Genomic DNA, 25,536 nt, shown 5'->3' with positions numbered 1-25,536 from the left:
GTTATTTTATTTTAGTGTGGTTTTTTCTATGGAATATTCTACTTATTTTTTATACATTATTAGTTTTATGACGGAAGAGGTATTGATTGTTAAATTTAAACAGTACATTGTAAAATATATTAAATCCTAATTTAAAAATATTCTTACAGCTTGAGTAAAAAGATGTATTGCATTTTAATTGAATGTACAAAACAACAGTACGTGATTTTGTAATGATTGACAATGTTTAGACGAACCAACGATGATAACACTGGTAGTCGTATTATCCTTAACTACCGCCATTCACAAATAGAAACAATGCACATTAATAGTGCATAACGAGGGAAGTCTGTGTTGATGATTGAGTATTCAAATACGATACATGACAGAATAGAACTTGTAATTTTCCCTTGATCTAGTATAACGTGGGTGACACATGTGGAGGAGACTATTTAAATGGTGGTTCTAGTTGCATGAGGACCTAAACTGTGCACAAGATGCTGCGTGTGGCCTTTTTGCTCTTAGGGGCTTCCATCGCTTCCGCCCTTCTACACGACATTGGCCCTTGCAATGTTCCTGTTACAGCTGACAGCAATTTCGACTTTGAAATGGTACATGTTTATGAACTAAATTAATCAAGCACGAAGTACATGGTGAACATAAAATGTTAAACACACAATAAAACTAAAAAAAAAAAAAACAAAAAAATAAAAACGTGTCTTCTCTTGTTAGATTTAATTTTAATTCAACTTACAACTATTATTAAAATACAATGTTCATCTTAGAATCAGTATTTTTTAAAGACAAGGTATTTAAAATGGATTTATATACACAATATTTTTTTACCGAAAGTTTAAAATTTATTACATATATCTCCATAATACTAAATTGGATATGTATTCTCCCATACACCTAGTATTAGATTATATTTTACTGTTTATATTATTTCGTAGCAAACATTTCATGCAGTTTGTTTATTTGTTAGTTTTCGCAAGAAAGCAAAGGTGTTTGGACATTTGTGAAGGTTCCAGTAACGCAAACGAATCATAACCTTATAGGGATGTTTCAAACATCAAAATCCACTGGCAAACCTGGAGAGTATCATACTACTATTTACGGTAAAAAGTAAGTATTGTACTACTTTATGTTAAAAAGTAAGTATTTTACTAATTTATGGTAAAAAGTAAACATTTTACTATTTTTTGGTAAAAATTAAGTATTTTACTACATTTTGGTAGAAATTAAGTATTTAACTTTTTTAAATTAAAAGTAAGGATTTAGCTCGAATATGGTAAATGTAACTAATTTTTCACTAGCATTAATATAAAAATGTACCTACCATAACAAAATAGTTAAAATGTTAATGTAACTTTTGATTAATTTATATAATTTGTGACTCGTGTCGGGATGAAAGTATTTCACTTGCAGTCATACAATTCAAAATTTACAGGAATATTAGCCAAAAATATGGTTTTAACAGTCCGCTTGTTACAGTAAGGCGAGCATAAAGATACTTACCATAACAATTGGGAGTGGCGAGTTAAATGTTGATGTAACTTTTGATTAATTTATATAATTTATGATTCGTGGTCGGGAATGGTATTGTTGGTCTTGCAGTCATACAATTCAACATTTACGTAGTTAATATTACCAAAAATCTGCCATTTTAACAGTCCGCTTGTTACAGTAAAGGCGAGCAAAAATACAGCAACTTGGGAGATGCGACGGTTGTTGAATCCTCTTCAGGGCATCTCATTGCCACGTCTCGAGGTGAGTAGCGCATATACTGATACAAAAATATTCGTCTGAATAGTTAGTACAGTTAGGCGCAGTGCAGTTGTGCGCAGGTTGTACTGTCTCGCATAAAAACATCGGTTCGTGTTAAACAGCAGTGAGTGGAGAAGGTAAACGGTGGTAAGATAACCAATCTGTATCTGTTCTTCCTTACCATCCATCACCATAACCATCATTGTCCATGGTTGTTTGCACAGCTACACGCCACCTGCTATACTCATTTTACATTGTGTGTGCCGCTGCGATATCTTAACTTTATCCTGAAACCAAAACAACGGTTGTTCCAATGATCGTGTCTATATTAGAAACCTGTTAACGCAGATTGCTAGAATACTACTCACGGTCTATTTTAACATTAACATCTATCTTCCGTGTATGCAACATAAAGGAATATGTTTTGGTAGTTTTTGATCGTGTTTACATTTTTAACAATAAAAAAAAAAAAAAAAATGGAATAAGAAATGTGTCTTTAACTTTACAGCTCAGGGAGCTACATTCCCTTATTGGAATCGATAAGTTGTAGCATATCGATGCTTTATTGAAGTGGACAATAATGACTATCTAGTTACTGCCTCATCAAAAATAAATTCAATTAATGAAATTAACAGATAAATTATTACTGTAGAAGAAGTGCCATGAACTTTACACTGACAATAAGATCTTTCGAATTTTTATGTTGTTTAAGTTATTGAAAAAATTATATTTTCTAGGTTTATTTTGCATTTAGTTAAACCTGGAATATATTTTATAATCTCTCATATTTACAAATATTTCATTTTGGTTGCTCATCTGTGATGTATATTGTGAGCAAAGTTTGCAAATATGAAGACTTCTTAACATGGTAACGTTATGTACCAACATAGAGTACGATTTTTAGGGGAAATTCAACCAATAAATTTCCTCTATTTTACTATACATACATTTTTATTATACCCTCAAATATTCAAACAAAAAAGTAACAAATCATCATAAAAAATTGTATAGTAAAACAATGTGCGAATATATTTTGCAAAATATCTAATATTTGTAAAGCATTTTATATTGGTTTACTACATTTTGTGATTACTTTTAATGTTACAGATGGAAAGAATAAAGTGTACAAAGCTTCATTCCTGAAGTATGTCCCAGGAAGATACGCGTATTTCACAGTTTGCAGTGATGAAGGTGGTAAGTAGGTTAAAATGACTTTTTGCCAGAGCATACATATAATTCCCAATTTCGGTAATTGAAGTGGACTTAGATGGAGTTTATAATGCAACAACAAGGGTAATTTGTAAAGAAATCCTGCTTTCTAGTATTATAGAGATAACATGATGATAGTATGATGTTCTCTAACAACTATCGGCAACCAAAGATGTAGCCAGCAAGGGGATCCAAGAGGTCAGAACCCCCCAAATTTTCTGTAAATATTTTAGTAAACGATTATTATTATTTAAATAATTCAGTATTGCTGATATATATTGCTGAAAGATCGTTATCAACAAAGAAACGGGTCAAGAACTTTTTTAACAACAAAATGGGACCTTGCTGTCTGCCTACTACGGGCTCGTATCAGTCGTCTGGACCCCCCCCCCAAATTTTGTCTTGCCTACGTTCTTGCCGGCAACGGATTTTATTACTGTTTCTAGAACAGGAAAATATTTCCTTGGGTATTTAAAAAGAGAATGAAAGGCTGTAATGACGTTTAATGATATCAATTTGAAGGAAAGACAAAATCACCGCTTACTTAATACTTCAGATGAAGCACACGACAACCTTATCATACCTGCCAGGTTACTACTATTTTCCATACGTTTCAAAATTGTTGAGATAATAATAATAAATAAGTTGCAGGACTTTTTAATTTAGGTACCCATAATTTACAACTCACAGTTGAGAATAAATTTATAATTAAAAGAAAGTGACAGCATAAGAAGAAAATATGCATCCTTCCATTTTAAAAATTGGTAGTCAAGTTGGTACAATCGATTTTGTGTTTTAAAAATATATAAATTTTTATGTTAAACCTATAGCCCTTAAAATAATATCTGTCATTACTTAAAACTTTTTTATGACTACATGTGAAATTTCAAATATTTAAATTGGGAACTTTATGCAATTTTGCTCTCAGCTTAAATAAAAACATTGCTGCAGACATATATAAAATATGTTTAGTGTATGTACATTAGTTATAGCTTCATGAAGTGACAATCTTTTTATTTCTAAATCCTAATTTTGTTAGCAACATTGTTTTGTAATTGAAGAAACACGGAATTTTCTTCAATTACTTTTAATCAAGAAATATAATTGTCTTAAGTCATGAAGGACTGCAAGCAAGTCCTTAATCGAATCTGTAACTCATGTACACACTGTAAAAGATGCAAATTTTTTATTTTCAGCCCTTTTTATTGGGGCCTGATTACAAAAAATTGCTGAAATTTCCTAACTGAATAATACCTTTCTTTACAATAATTCGGAGTAATGAATTTTTGACCATTTCTGTATTTAGGGAAGTTGTCTAAAAGGGCTAAGAACTTAAAACAAAAATATTTTCCAAACCCAATACCAATGCAACACATTAAGGTTACAGTTTACACATTTTATCCAAGTTCATAAACTCAGTTATATATTTTAACTTTTCTTCAATATTCACGAAATATAAATGCTATCAACAATATTAGCGTAATATATTCCCAAATATTAATATTAGTGTATAATTCATATGGATAACATCGTCAAACCATATAACAATGTTTGTAGACTTACTTGTTGTAGCTCACTTACGAGTATAAATTAAAGATACAATACACATGCCTTTATAAATGTGCTTTTTAACGCATTTAAACTGATATAACTGATAAAAACTTTCCAGATGACAGCATCGTCCATAGATACGTGGTTGCACACAGCAGACTGGACCCTGACGAAGAAGCTGAGGTGAACCGTCTCGAAAAGAAGTATAAATTTAAGGGCGTATTACGGGATATCTGATTCAGTTAAAATGATCTGCAATGCATAATTCTTGTGGTTCAAAGAAAGAAACAGACTGTTCTCTGCATATGGTTTGATTTATTAACTGATATAACTGGGCAAAACTAGAAATAAAAATGAACATTACTTACCATATTACAGCCTCTATCTCATTAATAAGCCATAGACGGACTTCTAAAATTGAAACTTTTTCGTATGAATATATATATATATATATATATATATATATATATTATTATTTAATTATTTATACATAATTGATTAATTACTGGTTCTGTTAAGTTATACATCTTTTCAGCAGAATCCAATACACAACGTAAAAAGTTATATAACTAAATAAGTCTTTATGTATTTAAATTATTTTATTTATGGTCTCTATTTAAAGTCTATGGCACTGGATCAACTTAAAATAACTATTAAAATAGTGGCTACTAAAGATAATTACAGCAAAAAAACAAAACTGACATAGCATCAACAATAAAACTAGCGATAAATAGATATATGCTAAACAATAGCAATAACTCAACAAGAACAACAGTAAGGACATAAGAGAAACATTATAATACATTATATAAATATTAACAGAAATTGAGTACAAATATACGAACATTTCTATCAATTTTAACTATATATATATATATATATATATATATATATATGTGTGTGTGTGTGTGTGTGTGTGTGTGTGTGTGTGTGTGTGTGTGTGTGTGTGTGTGTGTGTGTGTGTGTGTGTGTATGTAGGGCTTGGAAAGATGGGCGGATATGACCATAATATAAATTTGTATAGTTCCAGCTCACCTTTAAGGTAAGATATAATTTATGTTTTGTTACGAAGCTTCAATTCTCAAAATCAACTGATTTTTCCTTGGATGAGGACAATTCATAAATAAAACTTTCGCTTGTGTCACAATTGAAAAAAATAAAGTGTGTATATATATTATAATATATATATATATACACTAATATATATATATATATATATATATAGAAAAGCCTTACGTCCAAAATATACATCACTAGAATGTGAATGTTGAGTATATCTCTAGTGCAACGTTTGGAATCAGACGCATTGTGGGATCAGGTTTCAATTGTACATCTGATGAGACGGTGAGAATACCTCTTCACCTATATTACACTATATTTAGTAGTCTAAGCGTCTCTCATGTCGAAACGATGTAAAGAGTTCATCTTTAGCTTCTTCATCTCCAGCCTTATTTGGATCCGTTCAGATGAACATGACTCCAGATTCCAGGAGTCAAGTCTGTGTAGGTGTCAGATTCCAGACGCTGCACTAATAGGAAGGTGAAAATGGAGCTAAGCTAAAACATTCACATCTAATTATTACAAAGTTGCCCTGTTTTAATTGCCGTCAGTAGAAACGCAGCGCTTGTTATCAGGAGGAATTTCTCAATAAACTTCACTAAAAATTTGTTTGCATTGATTTTGAGGTAAACAAGTCAAAGATTAGTCTGTCTATCAGTCTGCCCATCTGTGCGAAATCTTTTGATAGAAAGATTTTAGATGTTTGAAATATTTTACATACTGGCAGGTCCCTCTTTGTCTAAGGCTTGTTGGATCGACAGGCTAGAGGGATTATATACTAACATCCCATTGGTTGGACGGTATTTATTGCCGTCTGTCAGAGCGATAAATACTGACATAGAGGTCGTATTGACTTAAAACTAACCCCAAGGAAGAGGTCTAATGACTTTAGAATAAAAAATTAAAAGCGCAATTTATCTATCTGTTTGATCGCTTTTTATTTTGGTACGTTCTAACGGGTTCTGTGATACTCTGTAGTATCAGTTTTGTTTGTTAGGAAATTGTAAGAAAACACTTGACAGAAGAGTTAGGGAATTTATTTAAGGAAGGAAATAAACTTAAAATATGAAGGATTTTGAAACATAATAATATTTATAGAGGGATAGGTCTACCTATACACTATTGGACAATTTTTGGGATTATTTCAACAAACAATGGCAATAAATATTTGTGATTAGCTGGCTTTGATGGTATCCACGCAAACCAAATGTTGGCAGTCATAGCCCAAACCTTTATTGGTTCCCACATTTACCTACTCTCTTCGCACAACTCTTGGCACATTTAGCTACGAAAAACGGGAATAAAATTACAAGTCATGTAATTAAAAGCGCGTTTAGTTTGGAGATCACTCATGATGTAGAGATTGCATTTTCGACTAGTCAAGTTAATATTAATTTTAGCTTACCATAACACTTCGTGCAGCAACTGCGCCATTATTTAGTTCTGCTTGTCAAAGCTAAAGCATAAATAACAGGTCTGACAGTAATATTCTGTAACTGTCATTGGTTCCCATCTTGTAAGTATCTTAAACAATTGAATTGCTGATAAAAAATGAGTTATTTCCATCTTTCCTAGTCTCAAAACGAAAATACACTATCGCATGAATATATACATGACAAGAAGCTTCCAAGTTTGTAAGTATTTAGAGAGTATATAAAATAGAATTTAAAACAATTAAAAAAGTTACGAATGAAATATAAATTTATATAAATATAATAGAATGATTTTAATAGATGTGACGTTATCTTAAATTATCGTAGTAAAGGCAATTTTACGTGATTTAAGTTGTGAACGAAAATGTGAAATGTAACAGATCTACATTTATCTTTATCCTAAAAATAGATCCATTTCAGCAAAGTTTTAGTTTATTCAAAATTATTAAAGGTTAAAAAAACCATAAGACCAAAAACAAAAATATAAAAAGAACTACACCAACCTATTTGGTATGTTATAGTAAATGCTAGCCTGGTATTCAAGCGTACTTGCATATAATTTATGCTGTAAAATACTTTATAAACTATATTTTTTCAAAGTGATACATTTTGTTACAGTATTTATCTCTTTTATCAGAGAAGAGATGTTCCTATTTATCAAAATCCCAACTTAAACCGGAATGTTAATGCCTTGTAGTAGCAAATCTCTTGGAAGACAATGCAGATTTAAACTCAGGGACAGGGAGGAGAAAGGGAGAGATTTCATGGGAGTCAGGGGATAACACAGCAAGAAGGGCCTCCCTGGAGTAAATCTTATCACCTGCTCCCAGAATGATAAACGACTCACTTGGCAGCTGGTTGTCATATTTACCTCCCATAAACAAAGGACAAAGTTCATATTCACGTGGTTCTATAGCATCATAGCTATCACGTATACAAAGCCCTCTAATTTATGATGTACTCAATAAGATTGATAAGATTGTAAAATATATTATATTTCTTAGTAGCCACATAAAAGTACAGTACTTGAAGCAGTTAATATCACTGAATAAGCGCAAGAAGAAAAATACATATTTTGAAAACAACAAGATACCAATGTTGCAAAACGTGTCTACGAAATATATGGTCTCAAGAAAACTAACTGACGTAGCTTAAGAGGCAAGAAATGAATGACGAAAAGACGATCATTAGAAAACGAAAAAATACCAAATCAAATTTAGATTAAGATTTAGCAAATCAAATGAACTAAAGTATCGTGATAATACTAGAAGATGTGAAAAGTATTCGTCACATTTACAAGAGTGGCGCAAAAAGCACTGCTTAATTGTTGGAAACAGTTTCTACTTAAGTATACGACATATTTTATCTCACTTATTATTCCGCAAAAACAGGGATTAAGTGAACTGTTGTCCTTTTTCCTATAGTTTGTTCGTTCATCACTTTTAAAGGAGCAATAATGATAAATTTCTACTTATATCATGCGTATCGTTTAAATATCATTTATAATTTCCCTACTAATATTTTATGGGTATTTTAGTTTTTATTTAGCCTAAACAGCAAAGGAATACTAAAATCGACTAAAAAATTAGTACTATTCTTTATAAACATGAGTTACTGATCTAGTCTTTATTCTAAAAGTCGAGATCTAACTGTACAAGTCTGCAACAATGTCAGATTAAAGACGCTGCATTAAGAGGAAGGTGAATCGGATCTTAACTCAATATTCACATGGAATCAACCCTTCCCACCTAGCTACTTTATGTGTAGAATACACGGTTGCTCCATTGTGCTTAGAGATCGTGTCTTTTACATCGTAGTGTACTCAATTGTACACCTGATGACACAATGAGAATATCTCTTCACCTATATTACACTATGTCTTTGGGTATAGGTGTCTCTGATATCGAAACGATCTAACAAGTTCATTTTGGGATTATTCATCGCCGAATTTTTTTGATTTCTTGAGACGAACATGACTCCAGATTTCAGTAGTCAAGTCTATAACAGTGTCAGATTCTAGACGCTGCACTAAGAGGAAGGTAAACTGGAGCTAAACTCAACATTCACATGGGATCAACCCTTCCCTACGATAGCTACTGTATCTGTTATGAGTTATGTAAAATCGTAACGTAACTTGTCGGTACACTGTTTGGAGCGATTTAACAAAACAAAAAAAGGCGTCAGATTTCTGTTAGAAGTGATCTAAAAGTGCAACCTAATACGTTGGCCATTTATTTGAGCGATTTCAAAGCATGAACACGCGTGAAAGTGTTTTGTTAGTAGCGATCTAACAGAGGTTTATAACGTCAGAAATATGTGTTTTGAGTGATATAACAGCTTGACGTAATATGTAACATCACTGTTAGGAACGATTTAACCAAACAAAAAAACGTGTCAGAACTCTGTTAGAAATGATCTAAAACCGCGACCTAATCCGTTATAATTCTGTTATAAACGATTTAACAGCGTAACCTAACGCGTCAGTACTCTGTTAGGAGCAATCTAGCAACACTATAACGAACGAGTCAGAACACTGTTAGAAGCGATCTAACAACGTGATGTAACGTGTCAATACTCTGTTAGATCTAGCGATCTAGCAACACTACTAAGAGACAGAACTCTGTTAGGAACGATCTAACGTGTCAAAACTCTTTCAGGATGGATCCAACATCGCGGGGATTGATGTATCAGCGTAATTTAATGCGCCAAAATTTCCCAAGAGCAAGCTTTCAGCGTGATATAACGTGTAAAATATATGTTACAAGTGATATATTAGCGGGAGGTGACGCGTGGAACTCTAAAGTGATCTAAACGCACTTCCTAACGTGGCAGAACTCTCTGACTGTCGTATTATTTACCTGTGTGAATACCTTTTCTGTGTGAATTTTTTTAAAAACTTTAAGGATTATTGCAAGAAACTAATTAAATCTGAGCATATGATTTAAATTTGAGTATGCAATAGGAAACATGATTGGGTATAAAATAACAATTAGAGTAAATTGACTCTGTACTATTCTATTCCAGTATGAATACTTATATTGAGGAAGTTTTCAATGAACTTCACCTGACATTGGATGTATAAAATATTGTTATGAAATTCAAGATTAACACCCAATGATTACGTTAAGATAAAACAGTACTCTAACCGAGCGCTCTTCGAGGAACCTGTGGTACTCAAGAAGCCACGATATTGTGAAGTGGATCAGGGCTGCATAATTACAATGTGTTCATGTATGTACTAATTTTTAGAACATGCTAAGCCTTCTACTTTGGTATGAAGACTCATGGGAATGTTTTTTCCGTCTTGTGGAGTTGAACAATTTTTCCATTGACCTATTTCTGGGCTAGATTGCATTTAGATTGCTTGGAGTGGAAAATTATCTCGAGTCCTGAAATAGAACTTTCGAGACGAGCATTGATCGACACTTTTCATCACACTGCAAGTGGCATACGAGATTTAAAAGATTATCAGAAATTTTATAATCCACGAATTATTCAACCTTAAGGAAACGTAAAACTATTTTATAATTCACAATGATTGGAGGACATTCCCGAGCCTATTATTTAATATAATGATAACTTGGGCTACGGAAATATTTTTCAAGATTAAAATTGAATCGTTGTAGACAACCTCTTCAACTGGCTTCGCAAGTAATTTTGATATAACTTATGGTTCTTTGTTAAAATTTATTATTGACAATAAATGATTCAAAAGAGTATCAGGATTCGGATATTAACCATCTTTTTTGGTTGAAAAATTAAACATTACGTTTCAAGGTTTGGAATCTAACATAATTTTTAGGTGTTAAAAAAGGCAACACAGATGCTTCGTAAACACAAATGAATAAAACTCGTTAGTGTGAAACAAAGACCAGGAAAAGACACAATAGAGGATTCTATTTTTTGTAACAACTTGAATTTCCGAAATGCTGTTATCCTTTAGATAAACTAAGGTTAACAGAGTTAAATTAAGGTTATTAGATAAACTCGGTCTCACTGTTTGACAAGATATAATACATATATAGGGATTTGCAATGATAAAAAAACCTATTGTAGATGATATTATTCAACCTAGAAATATAGTAAATATATACGATGATACTACCATAAAAAATACCTTGGAGTAGCTAAAAAGAAACGGATACTGATATATGGTTCGTTGATTCGTGTGGTTATCACAGATCTAGATTGCAATTTGTCCAGATTTTGGCCTTCTCAACAACTTAGAAGGATTGACCTTCTGTTGATGATTGCGGTGGTAAATAAATCCGTCTTGTAAAGATTAAAGATTAAAGATTCTGGATAGCGTTTTCACATCTGCCATATCGATATTTCGAAATTCTTAGAAAAAAAGCCCTAGATAAAAGCTCACAAATGTATCCTATGTTGTTGCAGTTCGCATATTAAATCATATTACGTAAACATATGACTGATTCAGATATATGTGAGTACTAATAGCATTAATAGTTCTATAACAGAAAATGTAATTCCCCATAGGAACGAATGTTTTCTGTCAGAGCCAAAATTTAACTTTCCATAAGCAACGATTGCTAAAGCAACTAGTCCTACAATACTAGACTTCGTTGCAGAGAACCGAAATAAGAAACTAACCGCAATTCCCGATTACTTCATTTGTTCGTTAGGACAAGTCCTTCATGGCGAAGAAGATTTGTAGTTCGGTATCATACTACTGCTTATTTGCTTTGTATTAATCACTAATTATCTCACAGATACACTATTATAATGTTACGTAATAAGTCTGAATTTAAAAATTGCTAAGGTTTAATTTTTGCAAATAATTAACGAACATCAACTTTTTCAATCTCATTCAAGTTTGCAATTAGTTATATTCACGAATATAATCTTTTATTATGGCTAACTATAAAAAGTAGCATTTTACCATAATAACTATAAAAGTCTAGTATTGTAGGACTAGTTACTTTACCTGCGTTACCTGGATGTGCTCTACGGCGTGGGCTATGTCTGTGGTATTAACTTACCCACTCGTGTCACCACAAATACAAGCAGCTGCATTGATCATATTTTTGTCGACTCACGTACCACGAAAGATGTAAGATTCGGTGTAATTAAAGCAGAAATAACGGATCATTATTTTACAGTTGCTGCAATTAATAACAATATTACCAATTCTAAACTTAGTAAAACATATCACAACATTTTTATAGATTTCAAAAAAGTTAGCACATCTCATTTCCCTAACTAATTGGGAGTATGTAGTTGAAACAGACGACGTCAACAACTTCTAGCGAGCTATTTGTTCATCAGATACAAGACAATATTGAAAAGCTTTACAGAAGATAAACACATTCCCGCGAAAGAAATGAAAATAAAACCGTGGATGACTAGAGGAGTGGTTAAGTCGGTCAGACACAGAGATAAGATTAGCAAAACAATTAAAAAAAAAACAACCTTTCAATCCTATTCTTATTGCTCAGTTTAAATCCTACCGGAATGTACTTAGTAACCTTATTAAGACGGCGAAAGAAGACTATTTTTTCGTAATAATATTAACGTGAACAAGAATAACGCAAAATTCCTATGGAAAAGTATTAGCGAAATTTTACCGGTAATACTAAACGAAAAGAAGCTTTCAAAAATTGACCCATTTTTTTGGAAGGGAATAGGGAGCCTGATAAAAGTGACGTGATTAAGGTTGCGGACACTTTCAATGATTATTATGTCAGTGTTGGGGCAGGGCTAGCCAGTGCTGTCCCTCCCGTGACTGATCTTGTTATTGATGATGGTGACTTCGCGGTTGATTTTCGGCCCTCAGGTTGGTTCCCCTCACTCAGGATGATATTTTTCGGAGTGTCACCGAACTCAGGGGGGCTCCGCTCCGGGGATTGACGGGATTCCTGCTAAGAGTGGGTAAAGTTTATTCCAATTTTTTAAGGGGGGTCCGAAACATGAGTGTATAAGCTATAGACATATTACTTTATCTAGTGTACTTGCAAAAATCTTAGAGAAATGTGTTAAGAACCAACTTGTCAATTATTTAAAAATCAACAATATAATTTATCAAAACCAATTTGGATTTAGGAGCGATAGGAATTTGAATGATGCTTTATATTTTTGTTGACTAAAGAGTTTACATGATGCTGTGGGCAAAAACAGGAAGGCTCTATTGGTATTTATTGATTTGGCTAAAGCGTTTTGACACAATTAATCAGGACTTATTAATTAAGAAATTATATTATTTCTTGGGGGCTCACGATTCAACCTTGAACTGGTTTTAAAGACTACTTCCGAGACAGAAGTCAGGTGGTCACAATTCAGGGGGAGCTGAGTTTCGAGGAAGACCATACAGTACGGTGTAATTCAAGGAAGTACTTTAGGTCCTATATTATTCTTGATATTATATTAAAACAATTTTAGGTAAAATAAATATGGCAAATTGGTAAAATATTTTTATACGCGGATGACACAGCTCTTTGTTTCGAGGGGTCCAGCTGGCCAGAGGTGTATGGGGCGGCTGAGCGTGGTCCAAACACTGTAAAGCGCTGGTTTGACCAAAATGGACTCACCATCAACGTCAAAAAAACAAATTGCATGGCAGTGGCACTTCGGAGGGGTCATGATCCGGATAATTTACACCTGAGGCTTCACACTTGTGGCGGAGTGGCTGGCTGTATGTCATGTGAATGTGTAGAGCGTGTATCTGAGTACAAGTTAAGGAGTATTTTTTGATAATCGGTTGAAATGGACAGCTCATATCCAATATATAAGAAGTAAGTTGAGGAAACACATTTTTATTTGTTTTAAACTTTGTAATATTTTAACATTTGATTTACTAAAAATGGTTTATTACGCATTCGTACAGCCTATTCTGCAGTACGGAATTATTGCTTGGGGTGGGACATTTAAGAGCTCGCTGTTACCATTAGAAATCGTCCAAAAAGCAATTATTAAAGCTGCCTTGAAAAAAAATCGTCTTTATCCTTCAGATTTGTTATTTGATGAATTTAAGGTTTTTAACGTTAGACATTTATATGTTAGAAATTTTATAATGTACATGTTCAAAAAACCACAGTAATATTTTTAATCAAGTGAACCATAGCTACTCGACCAGATTGGCAGTGTCCTCTGTGATTATTGCCCCGAAATTAGAGAAGTCCATCAATTGCACAAATTTTGCTATATTTTTTCCTAAATTACCAGATTGTCTTAAGTTTACCAAGTGTATAAAAAGCCGTAACTTATAAAAACAAAGTAACCTTATGGCTACTAAACATAGATAAAGTTGAGTTTGAATATTTTAATAACTTCTTTGTATGCACATTAGCATAATTGTTGAACCTATTCACCATACCCATAATTCGTTTTCATCTGTAGCATTGACAGTGGGTTGGTGTCATGATGTTGTAACTGTGTAGGATTTGAGTGTTGATAGAATGTCTTTTGATGGTGGTAAATGTAGGGACAGGAAGGGGGAGATAAAGTAAAGGGGAGCAAGGGGGGATAGAGATGGAGGGAGGGAGAGGGGAGAGAGATGGATTGAGGGAGAGGGGGAGAGAGAGAGAGAGAGAGAGAGAGAGAGAGAGAGATTTATGATGGTTTATGTGTGGCGTGAGTGTATAAGTGTGTGAGAGGTTCCAAGCCTCCTAATTAACCGATATCATGTTTTTATTTTGCATAAATTCAGTTTATATTCTTGTTATCATTTATTAATCATCCATCTGCCATTGATCATTTCTGCGGTTGTTATCTGGTTGTTACCTTATTGTCATACACTTGCTTTGTTGTAGCTATGAAGTATTTGTTTTTTCTTATATTACGAGCATACAAAAGTTGCATTTCATGTTGTCATTACGTTGTTTTCCATACGAAGATTTACATTGCTTTTTTATGTTGATGAGTACATATTCAGGCTGCTGATCGCGTCTCGATCTCCACACACAGGCTATGCCCTTGTGGAGATCATTTCCTGTTTTTGCATGTATGTTGAGATCTTTGTAACTATGAGAGAGGAAATTCATTCATTCATTCATTCATTCATTCATTCACCAAGTACCATCGGTAGATTCAGTTTCTAGGATTCAGATAATAGTAATCTAAGTCATTTAAGGAGAAATCCTGTATTTTATTGCAAAAAGTAGTTATAGGACTGAACTAATTTAGAAATATAAATATTTGAAAACGACTCTCTAATTATTAGGCTGAATGACTTCTTATACATTCCAAAGTTACTTTATTTTTTACTTGCTTGAATAAGTTTTCTCAGGCAATATTGATTTCAATCTTAAACCTTAAAATTATTTTTCAAGAGTGAGTGTTCGTATATTTGATTTTTATTTATTTATACGGAAATAACGTCTTATAACAGTAAAATGAAACAAGATGACAAAATGTAAGAATACAAAAAAGCACTAAATACACTAGACAGAGAAATAAATTACAATAACAAATAACAATAATATACATATTCAAAATAAAACAACTCTCGAATCATATGACTTACAAGCAAACACAGTTGTTCAGGATGAGAAAATATGTTTTACAGATCACAGGCATTTATGTGATAGTTTTGTGTTTTTTTTACAGTGATTTAGGATTCTAATCAATGAATTAGAATGCAGCGTGTGATAATTCTCCTCCTAGGGGCCTCCTTCGCCTCAGCTGTCGTAGATAACGTTGGCCCCTGTAACGTCACGATCATCACTGACAAGACTTTCAACATACAACGGGTAAGCTTAGTCATCAAATCCATACATTTACTAGCAACTATTGGAGCTGCCAAATATTTTGTTTTGTAGACTGAATAATCAGTCTCCTGTAGATTAGGATAATATAAATCATATCCATCAGCAATTGTTTTGATAATATACAGGTTATACTAGTAAATAACTAAATGAAATCTAATTGCTAAAGAATGTAGATTTTAACAATGCTGTTTTTTTTTTCAAAATTACACGACACATATATTAGTAATTGGTGCAAATAAATAGTTACCTATTATTTTACATTATTAAACTCATTTATATGAATATACATTTTAAAATTCTTCATCCAGTTGTGTAATAATATTAATTTATTGCATATTCACTTTCATTAGTTTAATAAAAGAGAGACAGTTGTCGTATGGAAAACCATATGCAAAGCAAGATGTAGATTAAAGAGAAGATTCAAATCATTTTTTGGCAATTTCACATTTTGTTCTGTACTGTAGATCTTCTACTGTATCGACGAGGTTTAAGAAGCCTTGCACAATGTGAGAATGGTCAAAATAAGATAAAATGTCCCTTCCGGCTAAGTCGGAAGAAAGGTAAATATCACATGTGGCCGTCATCTCTAAATGCCAAACTGAAGATGCGTTATAGTTTATTTTCCACATCACTTATGGGACAGTAAACCTTAATGTTGGCGTGTTAATATAATAATACACCTTTCAAATATTTCGAAACTCCATAATCTTGAAACCTTACAAGATAAACATTGTTCTAAGCATTATATCTGTTTATAAAATCACGGATTTAGTTGCAGTAAATCCAAAATTATGTTTAAAAACATATTAACTTATTATGGTTGAACTATATACTTCTATACTTTTTGAATCCTTATGAGTTAGTAAAAATAAATTTTCCTCGAAATTGCTAAAAGATTTTAAGAAGCGGATGTGTCTGTACCAAGTTTAGTCTGAATCTATTAAGAACCACGGAACTTATGGCGATCTTAATTATTCCCGCAATGTTTTAAACTACTTTAAATTTTCTACAACCGCTTTCTGGAAATGTTACGTGATATAAAAAACAAGTACGAACAAACAAATTTGTAACACTATTTTCAGGCACACTTTTTATAGTTTATATAATTGCACTAAATATAATGAATGTCATACATTATTATTTCTAAAATTTCAATTAATTCAGTAAATCTGTTTCACAGACAGTTTATTATATTAAATAGTTAAACTACTGTTAATTTTCAATTTCGTATTATTATATGTATGTATATTTGTTTTTGTTACTTTTATTTTAAGTTACTTTTATTTTAAGTTACTCTTGTAATATTAGAGCAAAAACGGACTGAAAGATTTTTCTAATTCACAGTATAACTTATTATTTTTCAGCAACACGTGTTGTAATTCACTTTGCTGATGGTATTATTCAGTATGAGTATAGGAATAATTTAAATAGTATTTGAACATGAAATCCATCTTTATTCCGCAGAAAAATTAGCATTATCTTGGAAAACTATGACCATAAAACTGACTGAGCTTTTTTTTTTTTTTTTTAAAGCGACCTCTAATGGTCCTCCTGCAATACTTCATTATAAGGTACTTTATATTTTTTATTTTTTATTAAATTAAATGCATGCCTTATAAGAACGAGAGAAGGTTCAGTGTCCTTAAACTCCTAACTTGACTATAGCTCCAAAAATATGAACATATATCTTTAAAATTTTATAAAAGTCATATATTTAAATTTGAATTAAATACATTTCAAACCATTTTCCTCTGTTTGTTACATTTAATATGGAAGAATAAAATTTGGTATGATTTTGTTTGCTTTACAGTTTTCTGAAGAAAACAACGGTGTTTGGTTGTTTGTCAAAGTTCCATTCACCAACATTAGCAAGAACTATGAGTCGATGTATTTGGTTACTGAACCAACTGAGTGCTATGGACAGTATCACACAATAATTTACTATAAAAAGTAAGTAGTTACAAAACTGATGGGTGGTTACAGGACAATTTCATGTTATAAAAACAAGTTTTCCTTCTAAATAATATGAATACGATTAGAATATTATATTTTATGCTGCATTCTAATTCCCTAAATTCGTGAACTCCTTTAGTACAAAGTGTTCAAAGCGTAGTAAAAAATTGTTGTTTGTGTTACGTTTTAAGTATTTGAATATTAAGTAAATATTTACATTTTATTTGCAACATTCTACTAAATACATTAAAATATTTTTGAAAACTTGAAACATGGCAACCTGAAATTAAAAAATAAAATAAATACCATTGGTTCCAAATCAAACTAAAGTCTAAATTATTGAAACATTTTCGTATTAAGCACATTCATAATTTATCCCCTATACTGCGTACAAGTTGTACTAAATTTCATTAAATTTTGTATCTAATTCATTAAAATTATTTGTTTTATAATACGTAACAATGTATAAAGTTGACAAAAATATGTTTTATAATATTTGTGCAAATCTTTACATTTCCAGCAAATTTAATAGGGTTTTAAAGATTTAGAAGGAATATTCGGAAAATTATTAGCAAATATTCCCAGACAAAAGAGTAGTAATTTATTAGGTACAAAGTATCCATGATTGCGTAAAAGTTTGCGTAGGTACCTAGCATAATTATAATTTGTATGATATTCTCCAAAACTGTTTAAAGAGTCTGCACATTTGAAACAGATCTTTTCACTATCTCAGAAAAGCTGAGCATAAAATTTAAGAAGTAGAGATGTTATTCAGTATAAAGTACCATTAAACATAAAAGCTGATCATACCTGAAACGTTGGCCGAACATTTTGTTAATACTAATTTTCTGTGTGAAGTACGAGTTTACAAGTAATTTTCATAGTACATAATTTTATATTGTAGTTAAAACTTCTTCTTTATAATTAACTCGCTAGAGATGTAGAATACATGTAGTGAATACTTAACTCTCAAATTCAACTATCGTTATTCTAACCGTAACTAAATAGAAACTGACAAATTGATTGAATATTAATTTACAGTGTATGCAAATACAGGAACTTAAGCAATTACTTAATAGTTGCTTTTCGGCTCCATTTTGGAAACTATAAGAACATTTGAAGTTATTGGTTCACCATTCTTTTTTCTTTTTTTTTTTACAAAAATTATAACGCACAAGTATTCAGTTTGGTTATTAACAACCTACACGTAATTAGATTATATTTTGATTAATTATACAAGAAAATGGTTATAATTCTTTGTGTTTTCTTATCTGTAGCTACGGTGACGAGGAATACAAAGTGTTCGCTGACGAAGACGTTTATGATTCATCTAACGGACACGTGACTGTAATTACAAGAGGTAAAATATAATTAAATATTGTGAATCTCTATAAAACACGCAAATAAACCTCTTTTTATTAGACTTTCATGTTAGGATGTCCTTTACCTATTCAGAAATCAGCCAATTAAAGAGGTATTTTATTATTTGAGATGGGATTGTTGGATCCCATTCACCCTGTAAATATTTTATCACCAGACAGGCACAAGGAATTTCATTGTTTTACCTATTATTAACGTGTATAGATATTCAGCTTTAAATTGATAATAAATCATCGAATTTTATTCAAAATAGGTTACACCATTCTTCATCAATTTATCTACAATTTTCATTGCAGTTCAGAAATCTAGTTATTACCAAATCTGAATCAACTTTCATCAAAAGGTATGTGATTGTATCATCAGTTACACCGAATTTTGTCAGCCTAGTTTCGATTGCTGGCCAATCATTTCATTTATAATGATCGGATATTTAAAGCTGTTTTCCTGCGACACGATCGCAATCCTCCTCCGATTTATTACTCTTGATAGTAAATTCTTCATCAAAACTTTTCATCATTAGAATCCTTCATGAAAGGATCTATTTTTCTTGCCACGTAACCTATTATTGGTCATTTTTACTGGCACTAACAACAATTAAAATATATCATATGGACAATATGATATATTGTTCATATGATAGTTGTCCATAGGTTAATCTGTTGTCCGTTGTTTATTCCAGGTGAATCGATTAACGAGTTGCAGATTAACGAATTATTGCTATATAATCACGTAACCTGATTTCTTGAAATCTATTGAGGAATTTTTTCTTAAAAAGTCATTGACCGCCAACTAAGTAAATTTTGTATTGGTTTAAATGGAAGGGTATCAAATGGGTTATCTGTTTATCCTAATTATATCTTTCCTAGCTTGATCCACCTAAACTGATCCTTATACACGTAAATAATAGTTATATCATCATCAGATAACTTGAAAAAACTGAAAGTGGTCACTTTCAAATAACGAAATACAAATATTCTAGAAGATGAGAGCCAATTAGCAATATACATTCAGGTAAACTGTTTTCTTTAAATCTATTGAGGAATCTTTTCTTAAAAAACATTTACCGCCAGCTACGCAAATTTTTATAGGGGTTGAAATGGAAGGGTATCAAAATCTTTTCTCTAATTATAATTTTCTTACCTTGATCCACTTAAAATCGACTTTTGTACACTTAAACAATAGTTATATCATCATTAGACAATTAGAAGAAACTGAAATTGGTCACTTTAACCCTCTGTCGGTTGGCTGACGCTGATTTACCATAGATTTGTGAGTCTGACGATTGGTTTTATTGTGCCAAAAATATTATTTGAACAAATGTATATTCGAAATTTTTAGCACTTTAAATATCCTCCCAGTGCAATCTCTACCCAAAACTAATGCTGCTGAAGATCTATTTCTTTTTATAGGAAATTTTCCTATCGGATTCAAGAAAACATACTGTCTAAAATTGCCTCTCCGTTTCTTGTTTTGGAGAGGTATATTGTTCTACAAAAACGACAAACTATAGCAGCGTAACATTCGAGGATTGGTGCAGCTACTTGTGGGGTTAAAACTGTTACAAGTACTTTGTACAGGTACTGTGAGCACATAATAAGTAAGGTTACGTATTTTGAATGTGTTCCTTCACAGTACGGCGGGGCTTTTGCCAAGTGCCCCGAAAACTAGGTGAATGTTTTAAAATAATTCAATAATAAAATAAAAAAATAAAGCTCATATGAAACTATTTAATAATTACTGGAAGTCACCCCAAAAAATATTAGCATTAGTAACTAAATGATAAGGATAAGAAATCCAGTAAACGTATTTGATTGTTTCAGGAGAGAAGAGGATCGTATATAAAATTTCGTTCCTGAAGTATGTGCCCTGCAGATACGCATTTTACTACATATGCAGTGATGAAGGAGGTAAGCTTACAATCTTGCAATATAAGCAGGGTTATAAAAGTTCTTATGGTAGCTGACTTCTCTTTCTTCAATGCATGGTATTGTGATAAAACTTGTTTACAAAATGAGCATAGCAATGAGGTCATTTTTATCAATACCTGTTGATGGTGTACAATTCAAATGTTGGAGATACTTTACATAGTATTGGCGATCCAATGGTATCTATATTGGCAAAGGGAATAAAGAATGATTGATTAAAACACGAGTGTCTCTTTTTTCGTGGGATATAATTACGATCCTGGCTTTAATTAATTAGAAAGTACTCAAGGGATTTTCAAATTGGAACTAATCTTAGAGATAGTTAATTGAGAGATGAAGCAAAAAGTAAATTCTATCATTTATAACTGTGTATTTTATGATTTTATCCATACAGTATTAAATTTACAGTTATCTTTTTACTCTCTCATACTGGCCAATACTTAATTTAGTAGATGGAAAAAATTTTACTGATTATTGTTTGTCACATTGTAACAACTAATATGCCTCCTATTCGTGTTATTTCCAGCAATGATGTGATTTTACCTCTTCAGACAATAATGTATTCGTAGTAATATTCTTTTGGTTATATTTAAAAGACACAGTAATATTTTTGTGGTTATTTTACAAAAAATATCTCTTATTTGTTGGGGTAATGCAGCGTTCAATGAATTCTAAGCCACGTACGTTTATTTAATATTGCCTGGTCTCCAAGTTAAATACAAGAGAGGGATTCTAGCCTCCAACCCTAGTAAAAAGACCTACTTTACAGTTAATATTTTACAGTTTTGGTTTTTAAAAGTTTCTACTTTGTTCATTAAACTGATTGCTTACAATGTTACACACCTAACCCTAAAACGTTAGAAAACGTGGATTTTATACCTGTAAAATACGTCCTAGAAATTCAGTAGATGGGTTTGCATGCCTAAAAGTTGATTTTGCTCATGAAAATCAATGAATGTACTTTATGTTCCGGTTAAAGTAATTTATAATAGGTAAAATTTGAATTATATGCTTTTTCCAAAAAAGTTCAATACAATCGTAAATAATGTAATCATTTTAAAATTCCTCGTTTTTCAAAGGTTTCAATTTCTAATATAATATACAATTTATCAGAGAGCTTTCTAGCTAGAACTTTGAAACTGCTAATTGTTTATTAAAATAGAGATACACCACTGAGGTTTTTAAAAAAAATTATAAAAAAATTAGAAGTTATATTATAATGTATAGGTAAATGTGGTTTGCTGCTATAATAGAACCTTAGCCTATATGTGTAGTAGTTTCTGAGAAAAGATAGATCAAAGTAACCTTATTTAACATGGGCAATGTAGGGAACTCGTTTTCGGATGTATCCAGTTCAAGTAAATGTTATTATTAGAATACCTAATACTGTTAAGTATGGAGCTCTTAATATAAGTTTCGTTCATAAATTTCAAGTGATCTGCGAAGGTAAACTATTTAGTATTGGCCTATATACTCAGCAGATCGTAGAAGTAAATCAAAGGCTATGTTAGTTAAACAGTAAGTGAGCCAATTCCTTGTGTTAATTGTTAACTATAATGAGTATATTCTATTTTTCTACAGGTGACAACGACGTAGACTATAGGCACGTGTTGGCTCATGGACCTTTAACCGATGACGAAGAGGCAGAGATTCGACGCCTGGATGAGCAGTATGAATTTTCTGGAGTTCTAATAGACATCTAAAACCTTTATCTCTTCCTTCAATACATCTGTGAACTAATTCTGTAGTCTCTTATAAAATAAACGTTTTTAATTAGAGTTCTAGAACCTTTAATTTTGTATCGTTTTTCTTACAAAAATATTTTACATATTTGTGTTTGATATATTTTTTATACTAGATAAAAACACTTTCTTTCATGAATTGAATTTTTATTAAGAAATGGTGTTTTATTTTCAGAATATTAAGAGCGGTTATGGTGAATGTTCCCCTGAAGAGCAATGATAAAGACTTTTACGCCCTTAACATGTTTCATTGTAAAGATAAATTAGTACTTTTTAGTCATTCTTGTTAACTGTATACTTGTTAATTATTTTAAATATTAAATGTAATAGTTTTTGGATTTGTTTCAACTAACTTCAAAAAATGAGGAACTTCACTTTAATATTTAGGATTGGACAAGAACTTAACCAGGAACGACTTTGGATGTTTTGGGAGTGCCGATGGCTGAGTATATATATACTCATACCTTTAAAATGGAATATGTTGCATAATTATACTAGAGACACAAAATGACTTGACATTTAATTTTTTTTTAATTTTAACATTTGTTAGAGCCTAAAATAAAAATAGGCGCATCTTAAGATCAACAACTTTTAGCAATGTTGAATAACTTGATGAGTATCTGTTAGTTATTTTGCAACGATGATGACTCTGCACGTCCCATACGCCACATGGCACTCAAAGGGATTGCATAGATCTGATATTTATTTAAACATTTTAAAAATAAACTGTTAAATTTTTTCGTATAATATCCAATTGTTTAAGCAGTGAGCAATTCAGTCACAAATTTAGAAATACATTAATAGCTTGCGTTGAGAAACGTCCGTACCTCCAATCGGAAGTCTTAGCTAATTTGAACTCATTTACTTACAAAAGACATGTAGGGTTATTTTTGATGACACACTTAAGATACAAAACTGACATACGTAATAATTGATTTCTCCAAGTACACATTTTTCTCATATTACATCTTACATATAAACAGTTGTCACAAGTTTATATGACGCAAATCAGTTACTGAATTATACTTTATCTCTGAACAGGACTGCAACCCGGGACGTCGGAAAGCCTATCGTGGTGCCCGGAATATTATAATAACTTGTAAAACTTGTTATAATAACTTTCTTTTTGTGGTAGTGTGCTATTTTAAATAAATCAGTGGATATTTTTATTTTCCGAATAAAAATAACAGGAAAATAAATAACAAGTTATTTTAACAGTTATTAACATTTTAAATAGATATGTCCTGGGTTGGCTCGTACCTTAATATTTTTACCAGCAGTCCAGAGAAATGAAGGGTAATTTTCAATAAAATAGAAGAATCACTACTCAAAGCTGCTGGTACCAGATTGAGTTTGAAATGTGTTTTCGGATTTAGCTTACATATCGCAATAGGGCTATTTGCACAGAAATTGTTCAATAAATTCTTCTTCATGGATCTCGACAGGAGGCGACCGCTACTCTTACCAACTATACATTTTCTGTTTTAGTTTATAATTTGAATTACAAGAATATTATGAAAACTTATTTATACAAATAACCCAGTAGATGATAAACATTATAAAATCGATAAAAAATTACCATTGAAATATTAAAATACTAGAATTTTTAGTTACATCTTCTATGATGTTCATGATGTTAACACCAACTACTACCATGTACATCATATTGGTATAAACAACAAACACAGTTAAGGCAGTTGATTGGGTAATGTCTGTGTCAACTACTAGCGTGCTGCTTAACTGCCATCAGCAACCAATCAGCAGTCTGATCATCATTAGTACCCATATTCAGTGGATCAACAATGCTGAACTTCATTGAATACATGTGGTAGTTAGTATCAAATTTACATGGTTAGTTACAATCCATGACAACATTTTGTAAATAAATTGAGGACCTAAAGAAAGGAAAAAAGTTTTTGCAATAGTTCATCTGATATCACATCATTTAGAGTAAGTCACTCTATTTCATTGTTTACTTAACCATTAGTTCTTAATACTTAAAAGATGGTGCCTGTTTTCGATGCCGTCATGGTGATCGTTAAGAAATCTAATTTGCTATTTATTTATTTATTTATTTCAACGGTACACACCATTTATACAAATAGAATAGTACAGAGTAACTTAGTGTTTTAGTTTTATATATAAGTACAACAGTAACAAGAATATGACTAGGATTAATAAATACTACACAAAAATAACAAAATATGAAACAAATAGATACATTACTTAACGAATGATAACAAAACAATATTGAATTAAACTAGGAAAATAAATAACAAGACTGACATTAGTACCTATAGGCTAGCTGGATAGCTAAATTACATATCAAATAATGGAAGCTACCTTACATTTAAAAGACACAACAGATTCATTGAAAAAGTCTACATGAGTAGCAATATCACTTCCAGTTCTCAGGAGTCTAGAGAGGCCGCTGTGGTAGGAGTAATAAGTCGAACGATGGCGTCTTTGAAATATCGTTCTGGAACGGGTTCCTCTTGAGACAGAGAGATCAACACTGCTGAGTAGAACCGGGCAGTCAATCAATCCATTTACTAGCTTGTATAACGTAACCAAGTCAGTGATTTGACGCCTCGAATCTAGTGGACGGAGAGCAAATTGGTTTTCAATCTCAGCAATGGGAGTGCTAAAATAGGTCCAGCCAAGCCGGCAGCCAAGCATCCTGACAAAGCGTTTCTGTACGTTATTTAGACTGTGTACATGGTTGAGTTGATAAGGCGACCAGATAATAGACCCATACTCAAGAATAGGGCGGACTAGGGCTTTGTACAAGATTACCATAGAGTATGGCGAGACG

At 31.8% G+C, this 25,536-nt stretch overlaps 2 protein-coding genes across 2 annotated transcripts; both read left to right on the top strand.

Moving 5' to 3' along the window:
• The first annotated feature begins 428 nt into the window (after nucleotides 1-428).
• LOC124367828 lies at nucleotides 429-4,878 on the top strand. The gene is made up of 5 exons (XM_046824964.1): nucleotides 429-590; nucleotides 965-1,104; nucleotides 1,667-1,749; nucleotides 2,854-2,940; nucleotides 4,625-4,878. Exons 1-5 carry the CDS (start codon nucleotides 477-479, stop codon nucleotides 4,741-4,743), a joined length of 543 nt encoding a protein of 180 aa, XP_046680920.1. The 5' UTR covers nucleotides 429-476; the 3' UTR covers nucleotides 4,744-4,878.
• Nucleotides 4,879-7,067: 2,189 nt separating this feature from the next.
• On the top strand, nucleotides 7,068-22,755 carry LOC124367827. Its single transcript, XM_046824963.1, has 6 exons — nucleotides 7,068-7,199; nucleotides 15,561-15,703; nucleotides 17,532-17,671; nucleotides 18,952-19,034; nucleotides 20,875-20,961; nucleotides 22,561-22,755. The coding sequence occupies exons 2-6, from the start codon at nucleotides 15,590-15,592 to the stop codon at nucleotides 22,680-22,682; spliced, it is 546 nt and encodes a 181-aa protein (XP_046680919.1). The 5' UTR covers nucleotides 7,068-7,199; nucleotides 15,561-15,589; the 3' UTR covers nucleotides 22,683-22,755.
• The last annotated feature ends 2,781 nt before the right edge of the window (nucleotides 22,756-25,536 follow it).

Source organism: Homalodisca vitripennis, chromosome 8 (genome assembly GCF_021130785.1).
Source record: "Homalodisca vitripennis isolate AUS2020 chromosome 8, UT_GWSS_2.1, whole genome shotgun sequence".
Lineage (NCBI taxonomy): Eukaryota > Metazoa > Arthropoda > Insecta > Hemiptera > Cicadellidae > Homalodisca > Homalodisca vitripennis.
The sequence above is the reverse complement of the archived record's forward strand: the minus strand, read 5'-3'. Positions and strand labels throughout refer to the sequence as shown.

Bases quoted from the DNA above. Each gene is read 5' to 3' on its own strand.
- LOC124367828 (XM_046824964.1), top strand. From the start codon at position 477: ATGCTGCGTGTGGCCTTTTTGCTCTTAGGGGCTTCCATCGCTTCCGCC. The intron at 1,750-2,853 runs GTGAGTAGCGCA...TTAATGTTACAG, and splicing joins TCTCATTGCCACGTCTCGAG to ATGGAAAGAATAAAGTGTAC. The intron at 2,941-4,624 runs GTAAGTAGGTTA...AAAACTTTCCAG, and splicing joins AGTTTGCAGTGATGAAGGTG to ATGACAGCATCGTCCATAGA.
- LOC124367827 (XM_046824963.1), top strand. From the start codon at position 15,590: ATGCAGCGTGTGATAATTCTCCTCCTAGGGGCCTCCTTCGCCTCAGCT. The intron at 15,704-17,531 runs GTAAGCTTAGTC...TTTGCTTTACAG, and splicing joins AGACTTTCAACATACAACGG to TTTTCTGAAGAAAACAACGG. The intron at 20,962-22,560 runs GTAAGCTTACAA...ATTTTTCTACAG, and splicing joins CATATGCAGTGATGAAGGAG to GTGACAACGACGTAGACTAT.